This window comes from Cynara cardunculus (genome assembly GCF_001531365.2).
Source record: "Cynara cardunculus var. scolymus isolate 2C chromosome LG 4, CcrdV1, whole genome shotgun sequence".
Taxonomy (NCBI): Eukaryota; Viridiplantae; Streptophyta; class Magnoliopsida; order Asterales; family Asteraceae; genus Cynara; species Cynara cardunculus.
The window spans coordinates 13,454,633-13,470,416 of NC_037531.1; the positions used below are offsets into that span (position 1 = coordinate 13,454,633).

At 33.7% G+C, this 15,784-nt stretch overlaps 2 protein-coding genes across 2 annotated transcripts; one reads left to right on the forward strand and one right to left on the reverse strand.

The window, feature by feature from the left end:
- Positions 1–2,190: 2,190 nt before the first annotated feature.
- LOC112511115 (60S ribosomal protein L7a-1) lies at positions 2,191–5,056 on the forward strand. Its single transcript, XM_025116558.1, has 7 exons — positions 2,191–2,247; positions 2,494–2,538; positions 2,637–2,838; positions 4,101–4,270; positions 4,363–4,491; positions 4,574–4,666; positions 4,759–5,056. Exons 1-7 carry the CDS (start codon positions 2,245–2,247, stop codon positions 4,888–4,890), a joined length of 774 nt encoding a protein of 257 aa, XP_024972326.1. The 5' UTR covers positions 2,191–2,244; the 3' UTR covers positions 4,891–5,056.
- A 2,936-nt stretch (positions 5,057–7,992) lies between these two features.
- LOC112511422 (WD repeat-containing protein 26 homolog) lies at positions 7,993–10,320 on the reverse strand. The gene has a single exon (XM_025117031.1). It carries the CDS (start codon positions 9,936–9,938, stop codon positions 8,337–8,339), a length of 1,602 nt encoding a protein of 533 aa, XP_024972799.1. The 5' UTR covers positions 9,939–10,320; the 3' UTR covers positions 7,993–8,336.
- Positions 10,321–15,784: the final 5,464 nt, after the last annotated feature.

The window sequence follows — 15,784 nt, forward strand, 5'->3', positions numbered from 1 at the left end:
TGTCGTCGTCATACCCACCCACTCTAGGCCCCCGCCACCTACCCCTACCCACCGTCCCGCCCCACCTTACCCCTACCCCAACCTACCACTAACCACCAACCTACCATTGTACTCGTCACAGCTACCACCCATTGCCCCACCCCCACTGCCTCGCCCATCCTGCCTTCCCCCAACAACTCCCCCCACATATGGAGCAGAGGTGAGGCATGAGTGGTGGGGCAAGGTTTAGGTAAGGGTGGGGTGATAGTTGTGTCGACGACAAAGACGATTGTTAGGGTGTGGGAGGAGTAATGGGTGGGATAGTCCAAACAAAGACGGTTGTTCCAATTCTTTTGAGAAATTTCATTCCAATTGCCACCAACCAAACGCGTGGCCAAATTCCATTCTAATTCCTTCAAAGTCAAATTTCTTTGATGGATTCCAATTTCATCAAATTCGATTATGTAAACCAAACACCCCCTTAAGGGATTTATGGATTTGGTAGGATTTAGTTGCATTCCATTTCAATCCTGTTTTGGTGTAAAAAAATCAAACAAACATTTTATTTAGAAATCCCCTGAGGTAGTTGTATTTTACTAAATTTCATAGGATTTCTTTGTAATAATATTTTAAAATTTATTAAAAGCATTCTTTTTGTTAAAATAAATTAATTAATAAGTAACTTAAATTTTATAAAATCATTTATAGTTTATTTTCATAAATTATTTATAAAGAATGAAATTTAATTTCTTTTTAAATCTTACAAACCAAACATATCAAAACTTCCAAATCATTCCACCAAATCCAAATCATTCAAAAACATGTTAAACCAAACATATGGGGATAAATTTACCAATTTAGTAAGTAGAGGATGCTTGACTTAGCAAAGAGAGCATCAGGTTCGTTCTTGACATTTTTTAAGCCCTGGGCGAGATGTGAAAAGGAGCCCTCGATAAGTACGATATTTTTTCAATATATTGTTTTTATCATCAAAAATACCGTTGAATTCATATAAAAACCGGTTTTCCGAGTAATTCTAGACGCAAAATCAATCAATAATAATTTCTAAATTAATATTATATGCTAGAACATTTTTTATACAACATCATCAATTTGTTCCATCATCAAAAACTTCCTATGATATATTTTTGGAATAGAATGACATCATTTGGGGTCACAATATTAAATAATCTGATTTCCGAGTAACACTATGTAAATTAATGTAAATAGGCTGGTTTTTCATGTCACATCATGTTAATGTTTTTTAACACCATTTTGAATGTATGTGCAATTTGTGCCGTTGAAAAGAAGTACAAGGCTACAAATCAAGATGTAATGACTTTGTTTACGAAGGATGAAAACTAGTAGAAATCAACTTATGTAATCACTTACTATTAATTATCTATACTATATTATAAAACATTTGACAAAAACTCCTAAAAACCATTTTTTATGCATGAAGTATCGTATATTGATACATATTACTTAAAATTCAAGATTACAAGCAAATTATGCATAAATACAATTTATTAAAGCTCTATGTTTGAATTTGTGTAATTAATTGCGGATAAACATAATTAAATAGAGGATAAACATCTCATTTTAAAATATAAAAGATCTAAAATAAAATTAAGATAACTATCGAGTTCTAATAAAATAATTAATTATTATCTTTAACCAAATATAAATTACTTTTGTTATTGAAACTAAATTAAATTATAATACAAAAATTTGAATAAAAAACTACACAAAGATGATGAATTTTAAATAGTTAATTTGATACTAATTTCGATATATTTTTGTCAATATTTTATGATATTTTCAAATTTATATTTTATTAAAAAATAAAAACATAATCGTTTTTTCAAAACCACATAAGAACATATTATAACATCGACTGAGATAAAGATTAAAATAAAATATTAAAATCAAGATATATCTCGCGGCATTGTACAAGTTCCCTTCTAATAATCATATGATACATTAGTACTTGCTAGTTAAAGTTCAACTAATCTATAAAATTACTGAATTCGCCAATCGATCCATTTTACCATCTGATAAATAAGAGATGGTGAGATATCTCAAATATTAACGGGCTAGTTGGGATGTGCAAGAAAACATCAAACCCGACCCGGTTGAGCCCAGATCAGTTCCGCTGGCCCATCTTACGCGAAACCCTAAAATCTCTAAGCCCTCGTCTTTATTATAAACCGGAAAACCCTTTCGCCACTGCCGTTTCCAGACCTTCAATCTCAAGTTTCAGACATGGCGAGTCTCCATTCTTTCTCCCTCGATCTACTTCTGTTACATCTTTTATTTGCTAATGTTGATCATTTATATGTTTACAAGTTCGGGAAAATGGCAGCAGAAGTGTTTGCATCATTATTAGTTGTTCCATTACCTCCATTAACTGCTTAGATTCGTCATCTTTTTTGTGTGGTTTTATTTGATTGATTCTTATTTTCTGCTCATATGATTCTAATCTACATATGCATAATTTGTAATCAATTGCAGGGTCCAAAGAAAGGTGGAAAGCCAGTAGCAACCAAGAAGAAGACGGTATGATAAGTGAAATCGTTTTGGGTTTTCTGTTCATATACAGTATTACGATTCAAGCTACTTAATATATGCTTGTATGTATGCTTTTTTTAATCCAGGAGAAGGTGGTGAACCCGTTGTTCGAGAAAAGGCCTAAGCAGTTTGGGATAGGCGGTGCATTGCCTCCGAAGAAGGATGTGCATAGGTTCGTAAGATGGCCACAAGTTGTTCGCATTCAGAGGAAGAGGAGGATCCTCAAGCAGCGTTTGAAGGTCCCACCTGCCTTGAACCAGTTTACCAAGACCCTCGACAAGAATCTCGGTAATAATTGATGGATATTATCGTGTTCTTTGCATGCTCTTTATTTGTCAGCATATGAACTGTTAAAATTGTGTTAACAACTTAACATTCAATTGGTGTCTCTGGGGATTCTACATGTTTGCATTGTCTAAAATTGCCGTTTTTATCAGCTGAATAGAAGACTGGAAGTTAAATTGAAATTATATAAGATATATATATATATATATATACATATATTCCAAAAGGGTCACTGATGAAATACCAAAGATGAGTGAAATGGATTGTTTTCACATAAATTGTTAACCATTATGTTTGTGGTTATTGCATGTTTAATCTCTGTTGGAAACTGATTAATTTTTGAGCAAGTAAGGTATTAAGCATTTTCCTGGAAAATTGATGAGCATTTCACAACTGTTTGCGCATTTCATTTTATTCCTGTAAAAGATGTTGATCATAGTTGCAAATAAAAAAACCCCTTCATTGAATTTGAATGAGGATTTCAGCATGCTTAGTCTCTTTACTTGTCAATGTATTATTGTTTACAGGTTACAAATGTCTGTCTATAAGCTTTCAATCACTTTTTTCAGCTTCTCAACACATTGTGTTGCAGAAAGCTTGTTTCTTGATATTCAAATTCCTATGAATTTTCCCATGGTGCTTATCTCATGCCTGTTTAGTTTAAACTTGATCACAGATTTGGTTGCCAATTCTATTCCTGTAAATCTCTTTTGAGACTTTCATTTGATAGAACCAATTTTTTAGAGGATTATGGCTCCCAAAGCGCTACTTCACTTTTTACCAGTTTTTGAGGATGTCTTCTTATATGCTTTTGTATAGCTGCTTGAGAAGTTTCCAATAGTAAAATTAGCATTTCTGTATATTTGTATAATCCAGCTTCTATTTCTTTTTCAAAATTTGGTATTAACAATGATCTGCACTGCTAGACCGTAAGTTAAGCGGCGGGTATATACTGATTAGAAATTGTTTTGCAACAGGTTAATATACATGATTTAAGATTGTTATTCATCTGTTATATGTTTCTTGTTCTACCTTGTTATCTTTTACTTTTTTTCCTAAAGTTATTACAAGATTAAAGCTTGCCAATGTAATGAATGTAACTTGTGCCTGATATACCAATTCATAGTGTGGATGTACTTGAAATGTGATTTAAGATTTTGGGATCATTGTGGGCCAAAGTACTTTACTTTCTTTCACTAGTTTGTGTTCATGAATGGTTAAATCATTGAGCTGCAAAATGAAGTTTCTTTCTTAATGGTATGTAGCAACTACTTTGTTCAAGATGCTGCTCAAGTATAGGCCTGAGGATAAAGCTGCAAAAAAGGAACGTCTCCTCAAAAGAGCTCAAGCTGAGTCTGAAGGAAAGACGGCCGAAGCTAAGAAGCCTATTGTTGTGAAGTATGGTCTGAATCACGTCACCTATCTCATTGAGCAGGTTGGTTGTTTTTTTCCCCTACCATCTGTGTCTATTTATTGTGTATATCCTGTTGTTGCTTCTTAGAAAGGCCTTTTCATATCTCATTTCAGAACAAGGCACAATTGGTTGTCATTGCTCATGATGTGGATCCCATCGAGTTGGTTGTTTGGCTTCCTGCTTTGTGCAGAAAGATGGAAATTCCTTACTGCATAGTGAAGGGAAAATCTCGGCTAGGAGCTGTAAGTGGCATGCTTTTATTTTCATTATATGGGTCTCGACTATTCTATGTTGAAATTAACAAATTGTTGTGGCATGTATCAGATTGTCCACCAGAAAACCGCAGCAGCTTTGTGCTTGACCACAGTCAAGAACGAAGATAAGATGGAGTTTAGCCGAATTTTGGAGGCCATCAAGGTTTGCTTGCTTTTTGATGAACTCTTTTAGGTTTTTTGTGCAGCTTATGGTTTGATTTGTGATTTGATAATTTTGATTTGTTTGAATTATAGGCCAATTTCAATGACAAATATGAGGAGTATAGGAAGAAGTGGGGTGGTGGAATAATGGGTTCCAAATCCCAGGCCAAAACAAAGGCTAAGGAGAGGGTTCTGGCCAAGGAGGCTGCTCAGAGGTTGACATAGATGGAAAGAAAGATCCCTTTGATCATGTAATGTCTGCTGCATTTGAGAGTTTTGCATTTAGAAACTTTTCTTCCTTTTTTTGTTTTGTTTTTTAGAACCCTATTAAGCTTTTGGAAGTTAAAATACTTGGCTTATTTCACTGTCAACTTGTTCAATTTTGGTCTCCATTTCTATGCATTGCTAGGAAAAAGTCAAAATTTGTTTTGGTTGTATCATGTCGTTATAGGTTTCCATGACAAGGAAGTCTTACCCGGAAAGCTTTACTCAATATGTGCTTTCGGGTCGGGTGAGCCGGGTTCTCTACCGGATCGGGGCAAATCACCATCCCTATGTACGGCATAAGTTAGATCGGACCGAGCAATATAAGTTGTCGATATAAATAGGTTTGTGAAGAAATGCCTTGAAGCACGGAGTAATATGAACATTATACTCTAGTGGTGTAGAAACCGTATCGTTATCGGTACGTCCAACTCATGACAACAGATTAGATACGTAATCGGTTTGGTGTAATAGATCTCGTAATCGTCATAAATTACTTCAGGCTAGGAAAATACTCCCTCCTCCATCTCAAAAAATAAATGTCCATAATGAAAAGGCGCATTATTTTATAAATGTATGATCATTATATTTTTTAATTAACAAAATGACAAAATTACCCTAAATTATATAGAATTAATTTTCTCCATCTTATAATTAAGGATATAATCAATATACTTCTAAAAGTGGAAACTTATTCTAGGATAAATAAAAATAGTAACATATATCACTACCAAGCAGGTTCACATTTCCGATCCCGTAATAATTATGACCTATACCTTTAGCCAATTTAGCCCTTAATACAGGATCATTCAAGTTAGGTTTTTTTTTTTGTTATTGGGATAGGTTAATTCTTATAGATCCATCCCTCGAAGGAAACAGACATGATAAATTTTCATGATCCGGCTCGAGCAAGAATCAAAAAAACCAAATGAATCCATATAAAATATATGTTATCTAGACACCCGCATATACGATATATGAATGGTTTTATGTAAGAAAAAAAGATTTTGACTGGATTCTTTTTCCTGGAGTTGAAACTATCGATATCGAGTGCAAAAAATCCAGTTCTTACAAAGTAGACCTTATGATTGGTCCTCTTTGTTTCACACCGATAGTATCATAGATTGTGTCAATCCAGAGGAAATGAATGCATTTGTATGCTATTAAGTTCAATCTGAAGTTAAGTGAACTAGATCTTATGGAGTCTGCTCATGTATGACATAATTCGTATCTGATCATAGAAAATATTCTTTTCAAAGCGAACCAACCTATCCTCTATATGGGCTTACGTGATGGTTGCAACAAAGACACATTTGGTTGTGAATTCAAATGTGGCAGATAAATAAAAAGGCACATATCTGTACAGACCAGTTCAAGTCACACATTCCCATAATCCATTTTCTCTTCGGAAAATTCCCTTCAACTATTGATGTAAAATAAAAAATATTGCAGAGTTCAAGGGAAATATCCAAATACATGTCTTATTATTTTCGATAATCCGTACTTATAGCAATAAAATACTATCGTTCCTACCCCATGTGATAAATGACAAATTAAAAAATATTTATAAAGGATCAGAAATACCTTGTTTACATATCACTGGGAAGTGCATTAACATAAATACGGCAGTAAGAAGCGACAATACAAAAGTGTTAAACTATAAAAATGAGTCAAAGTGGATTGTCCCACACTAGCACTTCCCTGCAGTAATTCTACCAAAGGAAATCCTATTACAGGAATAGCTTTAGGTACACCTGTTACAATTTTCACTGCCCAATAACCAATTTGGACCCGAGGTAAGGAATAACCAGTTACACCAAAAGATGCAGTTAATACACCCAAAACCACACCTGTAACACAAGTTAATTCGTGAGGTTTTTTAAATCCACCGGTGAGATATACACGAAATACATGTAAGATCATCATTAGGTCCATCATACTTGCTGACCATAGATGAACTGATCGGGAAATTAGCTTCAGTCATTATGTATTGAACAGAAGCAAAAGCATCAGTCGGACGATATTAAAATGTCATAGAAAATACTATAGCAATTTTATGGAATATGGATCGATATATAAAACTTGATTGAATTCATTCGCGTAACTTTTTCAACCTTAATTGATCGTCTACACCTTCAAGATCCATTGTCGCTCTTCAATGGCTGCTTGTATTAGACTACTAGTGAATGCTTGTATTACATGAAAGTTATGTGAATGCTTGTATTACATGAAGGTCATTCGAATGTTTATATAGGTAGAGATAAGTGGTACGACAGATATCCACATGCTTTTGAATGCTCGAGGGTTTTAGTGCATCTAGATATAAATAAATTTGTAACTTCAACTTTTACGATGTTGGTACAAAACTGTAGCAACATGTACTGACGCAAAAAAAGTTGATACCAAATGTAGTTGATGCATGGTATAAAATTTTACGTACCAATTATTAGGGGTGGGTATAGTATCAACATTTTTATACCAATACCGTATACCAACAAATTATAAATGATATGTACCAAATTAATTATATTTGGTTCCGGATGAGGATCCGATCCATCTCAAAGTTTAGGAATTAACATATTTACAATCTAGTCCTCGTACTTTCTGCTATTCTGCTTATGCCCAGAAATAAAAAAGTAATTCTTGAATAAAATAATAAAGTTCAATTTTCGTCCCTAACGTTTACAATTCTAATAGATATTGTTCCTAGACTTGAAAACTTGAATTTGATCCCTCATATTTGTTAATTTTCAACGGTTTTGGTCCCTCTATTTAATGGTCATAACTTTTTTTTTTCTTCGTGAAATTCAGTCAAATGAAGAGTATTTTAGTCATTTAATTAGAATTCAAGAAAAAAGTTAACGACGGTTAAACATATGGACAAAATTGCTGGAAATTGACAAACATAAAGAACCAAATTTCGAGTTTTTGAAATTTAGGGACGACAACCGTTAAAAAATACAAACATGAACTTTAAATAAAATTCTGTTTCATCAAAGTAATCACTGAAAGCAAAAACCACAACATTTGTCACTTGAGTTCCCCCTTTTCGTTGCGATATATGAAACCAAGTCTACTGTCACATACATTTGAATTAAGCAACGGGATTTGTATAACCGAAAGGGCGGTCATGATCCTCATTTGCTAAACCGGAAACAAAAGGGAAGCATTCTTTTCAAACAGAATGATAGCATAAACAAGAACACAATTTGAACATAAATACCATTTCTCAGGTGTAGAAAACACAAGATATCAAGAAATCCTTATGCACTCAAATGAAAACACCTCAAACTGTTGATCAATATGCAGATTTCAGTACCAACATCAACACCAAGCCATCCATATTCAGAAACATCAGTAATTCAAGATTCTTCCAGTTTTATCTGTGAAGTGTGTGTGTTTCTGGTTCAGTCTACATGGTTCAGACCCCAGATGTGTATGGTTCGATCATCACTAGCTGATGCCAACATGTGTGGATTCGTTGGGTTCCAGCTAGTACAGTTAACGGCTCCAGAATGGCCTGCTAGCGTCTCTAGGAGCTCACCCGTCTCCCTGTACCATATATACACCCGAGAGTCTTCACTGCCACTAGCAACAAACGCTTGATCAAGTCCACCAAAACAAGCTCTAACCACAAATCGCGAAACTTTATGACCCTTATACCTTGCCAGAAGTCGTATGTCTCCATGTATACGCCAAAGATGTATTTCTTGATTCACCAAACTAACCAGCAAGAACTTCTTGTCCTCGGATAAAGTAAAAGAAACTATGTTATGATTCTCCTTGATTATTCTTTCGCATCCTAATGGTGATCTATCGAATATATCAATCATATTTTCCTTGCAAATCGAGACTATATACCTGCCATCACCCATTATTTGCAAATCCGAGATCCTAACAGTTTTCTGGCTGGGCCAAGATTCTAACTCATTCCCATCCAAATCCCACATGATGACACTTTTATCAGTAGCACCTGAAAACACACGATCGCCTTCTGGAGTCCAACAACACGAAACCATTCCAAGATCGTTCTTTTGATAAACACAAAGGCATTCGCCAGAAATAACGTCCCAACGCTTAATAACATCTTCTACACCACATGTGAGGATCTGATCATCATTGGGGCTCCAAGAAACACTTGAGACTGGTTTCTTGTGGCCTAATAATCTATGCTTCAATGAGACTTTACCATCTAGATTAACTTCCCATATGATGGCTGATTTATCTCTGGATGATGAAGCCAAGAATTTCCCATTATGGGAAAACTGCAGAAACCAGACTTCATCTTCATGTTCTTGGAGAATCTGTAATGTCTTAGACGGAATCTGATCTTTTCCACAGTTATGATCGATGAATAATGATGTCTTCCCAATTAAAGAATTGTGAAAAGAACACGAATCACGTTGCAAGTCAAGAGCTTGTTCTACTAAATGCAGCAATCTGCCTTCTGGGATCATAACATTTGGAGGAAACAACTTCTGCAAATCGTGGAGGACCACTGATCTGGGCTTTGGTTTGACCATGGCTTGACCAGAACACAACACCAAAGAAGAAAGCTCTCGAACCCGATTGTGATTTATAGAAAGAGGGGTTATTTCGGTTCTTAATGTTCTTAAAGCATCATCTGGGTTCTGAGAATCCAAAAGTTGTAAAAACTTCTGCTCTAATATTACAAAAGACGACGATTTGACAACAGATTCATCAAGGATAGATATTTTTCTTAAAGAATTCAAACTTTCATCCCAATTACCATCAAGAATCTGTTGACTGAATTCATTAATAACAGATGGAAAAAGAGTAATGCCTGATTCCTTCTCGAGATATTCACCAGTCTTTCTATACCCAAGAGAATGTAATGCATCGGCTATGAGTCTAACAAACTCAACTTTCTTAACTCCCTTTGAACCGATTGCATCATCAGCCATTGAAACCGATGATTTCTCGGGTATTTCTGTTGAAGACACTTTCCTGCGTTTCGATGGTGGTCCAACACTCCCAACACCTCCCATGAAATGCTCACTCAGCCCATATACAACAAGAAGAAAGAAATCAGTGAAACAGATTCAATCTTTGATAAATCCAAGAAAATCAATAAAACCCAATTCAGAATCAAGAAAATCGGTCCGGAATTCAAGAACAAAAGTGATGGATTGTGAGTTGCGAGATGAGTAACATAAGAATGTTGCGAGGGAAGTTTTTTTCAGAAATTGATACAAAAGAAATGAAAGACAGAAGTTACGTGAAGTACGATGACGGTGACCTGTGGATTTTTAAAAGATACCCAGATGAAAGAAAGGGTTTTTGATCGTGGATCTTCGATATTTTTAATCTTGAAACCAGATTGATGAAATGGGTTGTAGTGATGAATGTTGACGGCGGTGGCCGGCGACCGGTGGCGGGTTTAAAGATGAGCAGCGATTGGATTGGTATTATTCTTCTTGAGAGGGGAAAACCAAAGAGAAAGCAAAAAGGGAGAATACACGTGGGATAAGAAAGAAACACACAACACAACAACGCCAAAGTTTACGGGCAAAAACTATTGTAGAACTGTAATCGATGAATCCATTGCATTATTTATATGGATTAGAAATAAGAGTATCTAGGATTGTATCTGATTGGTTTGAGCTTGGTTCGAAAAGTTAAAAATACAAGGAGGTTTCAAGTTCAAATCCTAGGAGGAATAAAAATCATCTTGTGGCCACGGATGTTCAAATGCGGTGACTCCGGGCTATCTGAAAAGCAGGTTGGTCGTTTTGGAATTAGTCAGATCGCATAGCGAGTTGGATATCCGGGTTAGTCGGTTCGTATAACGGGTTGGATATCCGGGTTAATAAAAAAAGAGTATGCAAAAACCACTTTGCAATTTGGGGTTATTGGATTCGGGTCAGGTGGTTATGGGTTCGGGTCGTCTAACGTATATCAAATATCTTATCTTTAAATTTGGAGTATAATTGATGAACCATGTTGAAGAATATTCTTGCTTCAGATTTGGGCATTAAATTTTCTTTATCTTTAAATTTGTTTATAATGGGTTGGATTTTGATGAGAAGTGTAAGAAAAAATATATACTTTTAGATGCACATTAGAATGAGATGCATCGAGAATAACCGGATTAATCCATGTATCAAGAGCAATTCATGAGTGAGTTTGAGAATAAATGTGATCAATGGTCCAGATCTTTTCTCATGTTTCTCATCTTAACTCTCTTTCTCACACGAATAATATCTAAATATATATGGGTTTGATAAGAGGTGGTTGCTGAAATATGAATATTGGATCAATAAGACTGTTTGTTTTTATAAACTGATAAATGTGTGAATTTGCTTAAATAGTCTGTTATACCCATAAAAAAATTATTGTGTTGAATTTATTCATAAATTTATACAATTTCACATATTTATTCATCATCATTATGAAATTTACATCTAAATTATATAATAGCATTCATTTAAACGAAATATTTCATTAATGATATTTACACATTTAAATCCTATTAAAATACATATATTGAGAGAGAGGTAAGAATCGATTTGATAAGGATCGATTGAGAGGAATATGATCAATTAAGTTTAATGATTGAGAAACGACGTTGTTGAAGGTTTAGAGAACAATATGAGGCAAATAAGATGTTGGTTTACCTCTTACCAGATAACACGACAATAAGACATAAGCGTCTCCGAAAAATTGAAAAAAATAAATAAATAAACAGTCTGGATGACTCTATCTCTTAAAGAATCAAATATAAGAGACTGAGAAAAGTTTTTTTCTTAAAAAAACAAATAAGGCACGACTCTAACACTTATTGTTAACAAATATAAATAAATATTATAAATAAATTAAATATTATAAATAAATTAAATATTAAAGTTCTTATTGGACTTAATTTTAAGATCTCAATCATATCATCTAAGGGGTTGTTTGTTTATCTCTTCATAGTTCTATTAAGAAGCAACCTCTAAATCGTTAAGAGGTGGATCTTGTTTGGCAAAACGAAAGTCTATCTCTTGATGGTTCTAAAACCATTTGAATGATTTTGTATCATCATCCCTTAACCAATCAACGCCCTAATTTCATTGTAAACAATAACCAAACATTTCATTTTGCACTATTTCATGAAAGTCTCTTAATCATTCTGACCACTTAATTATTCTATACAAAATTATTCAGCAACTAACAAACAACCCATAACTGTGTATTTTACGTTAAATGAATATTTTTATATTAAAGATTCAACAAACTGAATGAATTAATCACAAACAAAGAAGCGGGTTGCTGAATAATTTTGCTAGTTTTTGTCGCGATCGGGACCGGCCGTAACTGGTTAAGGCCCGGTCGGTTACGGTCTTCAGCCGGTCTCGGTTCCGGGCCTCCACCAGTTACGGGCCGGGCCGGTTACGTTTGGCCATCTCTACTTGAGAGTTGAGACTTTTAACAACAAAGAAGCGGCTTAGCCCAATTAAGGAATATTTGGTTTAGCCCAATAGCAGCGGCCACACTTTTCTTTTTCTTTTCCATCTGGTACATGAGATCTAACCCAATTAACCCAAAACCCTTATTCGGCTCTAATTTTCTTTGCAGCTACGGTGGCTTGATCACCGGTCAAACCCGAACAGACCGATCCAATTAAACCAAGTAACTCGAACCTTCACGATTCTCGAATATTAGGAAATTTTGAAAAGGTTGGTTAACGAGTCGTTTAGCATTTTGATTTACAATTTTTTTTATTAACCTGGATATCCAACCCGCTATGCGAGCCGACTAATCTCAGGGCGACCGCCTGCTTTGCACGTAACCCGGAGTCACCGCTTTTAACCTCCGTGGCCACAAGGAGATTTTTGTTCCTCCTTGGATTTGAACTTGAGACCTCCTGGAACTTTTGATCTCTGGAGCCAAGCTCAAACGAATCAGACACCACCCTTGTTATTAAGTTTTAAGAAATCGGGTTCGTTGTAGAAATGTCTAAAAAGGATCAAAATGAAAATTGAAAATAATGAGGATGCTGAGAAATAGTAGAACATAAATTTATTGCAACCAAAGGGTCCTTGGTCAATAATACTCGGGTTATCGGTAAATCTAAAGAAAGTCAAAGGTTCAAATCTCACAAAAAATGAGAAGTAATTTGTGAATACTTTATCATATATAAAAATATACTTTAAGTAAAATATACTTTTAATTTATGAATACAGAATAAAACAGGAATCCCTGTTCCATATCAAATAGGTCCCCATTTTACATTTTATTTATTCTTTAAATTTTATTTATTGTATTTTATACTTTTCAAACTTTCATTTTACTAGTTCTTAAAATATTATTTTTATATAGTTTATATATTTTTATTAATTTATGTAATTTATTATATATTAATAATAAAAAAATAATGTAAAAAAGAGATAAAAATAAAAATTGGAAACTACATAAACTTTTTACTTTGGTATCATTTTAATTCTTTTTGCAAAAACTTTCTAATGATATATTTTATATTATTTTATTATAGAAAAGTAAATTACATAAATTAATCAAAATATATAAACAACTCATTAAGAGTAAATTAATTGCTCATTTTACTTTTTATGTTTTGTTTCATCAAACACTGAACAATTGTTCTGTCCTATCCTGTCTGGACACCAAACACACCTTTAAAACCACAATGGACTCACAGATTACCCTTTAAGAACAAATCCATAACCTTCACAAGGATGGGTTCATCTTGGTTTGACCGTGCTGGAACCCTTTCCCCGAACATGGAAGCAACACCACCTCCTGCACTAGCCGAAACCCGTATATCCATGATTTACAAACTAGCGACGCCATATAAAGCTTTGAGGGGTTGAAATTTGTCGCCTTTAACGCCAAAGTCGCCATAAGAAACTAGTTTCAACAACTCTATCAACAAAAAGATATAAAGGAATAACAAAAAAAAAAGACTTGGATCTTTCACTTAAAAATGGGAAGCACAGATAAACACAGGGAAATAATGTTATAACATTAATCAGATTGATAATTCTCAATTGCTAAAATAGGTTATCGACCTTTTAAAAAACTGTTGATGAAGCATGTGTTGATTTTGGTTAATGTCCTACTGTGATTGAAGAGACGAATATCTTTAATCATAATGGTATTTAATTATTTGTAAATTTACCTGCTCACAAAATGATAATCGGGCGTTAACGGGTGTTCATCGTTAAGTTTAAACTACATGGCTTTGTAGCGTGGTTTAAAGCTTACGTGTTACCAAGGCCATGTAGCACTCCAGTAACTATAAAGGGGCTATACCATGTAGCACTCCAGTAACTCTCAACGTACTGCTAAAAAAGTAAGACAAATAACCATTCCATGATTCTACGAAGTATAGATGACATAGGGATGTGTGGTTTGATCGCTTCTACTAATTAATGCTACACTTTTTTCTCCCAACGTGCTCTTTTAATGAACTCGTACACGCTTATCTCCTCAACTTGTTCATTTTTGACACTGAAATAATAGACTTGGCTGAAAATAGTGTTCATGGATTGTCAGAATATATTAAACCTCTTGATTCTCTCTTATAAGAACCATGGGAAAGTTTTCAAGAGATCGTGTCTAACTGATGAAAGACTTTATCATGCAATCTGAAATGAAGCTATTTGGCAGTTGCTGAATGGTTCAGTGCAGAATGATTAAGTGGTTATAATGATTAAGAGGCTTTCATAATATAATGAAAAATGAAATATAATTGTTTGATAATTGTTTACGACGAAATTATGACGCTTAATGGTTACGGGAGACTCATGATACAAAATCATTTAGAGAGTTTTACAACCATTAAGAGACAGATTTTTTTTTTGTCAAACAAGATTCACTTTTTAACGATTCAAAGTCATCCTCTTGATGGAATTATTAATATGTAAACAAACAACCTCTAAGCGAATTGGTCCCTTGGAGATGTTAGACTCCAAGTCTCATATCATGTTAAATATGTGGAACACCTTTAATTCAATTTCTGAAAAAAAAATGTCTAAAAAGTGTGTTGGAACATATATAAATATAAATGACTCATTTTTTTTTTACCGACATGAGACTCTAATATTAAGTAATGAACCTTTTTATCAACAGTTTTATTTGATGTTATAAGAAATTAATCATATGATATATATATATAGCTTGATTGATGTCGAAGGATGGGTTTATTTCATTTAATCCCCTTGTGGCCACAAAAGTTAAAATGTGATGACTCTGGACTACCCAGAAAACAGATGATCATTTTGGGATTAGTCAACTCATATAACGGTGTAGATATCCATATCTATACTATCTTATAAAACATTTGGCTAAAACTCTTAACCCCGTTCATCCCTAAACGATTTCATCCCTATCCGATTTTATCTCATATCTGAATTTTGTAACTACCTGCAGATAAACACAATCAAATACAGGATAAACATCTCATTTTAAATATAAAAAATCAAAAATGTAATTAATATAATCATTAAATTCTAACAGAATACTTAATTATTATCTTTATAAAATTTATAATATTAAACCAAAAGTAAATTGTTTTATTATTAAACTTAAATTAAATTATATATAAAAAAATATATTCTATATTATATATCATTTGACAAAAACTCTTAAAAACCACTTTTTATGCGTAAAGTACTGCTTATTAATGCATATTACTTAAAACTCAAGATTACAAGTAAATTGTGCGTATGTACAACTTATTAAAGCTCTATATCTGAATTCGTGTAACTAACTGCAGATAAACACAATTAAATACAAAATAAACATCTCATTTTAAATATAAAAAATCTAAAATATAATTAGGATAATCATTGAGTTATAACATAATACTTAATTATTATCTTTATAAAATGTT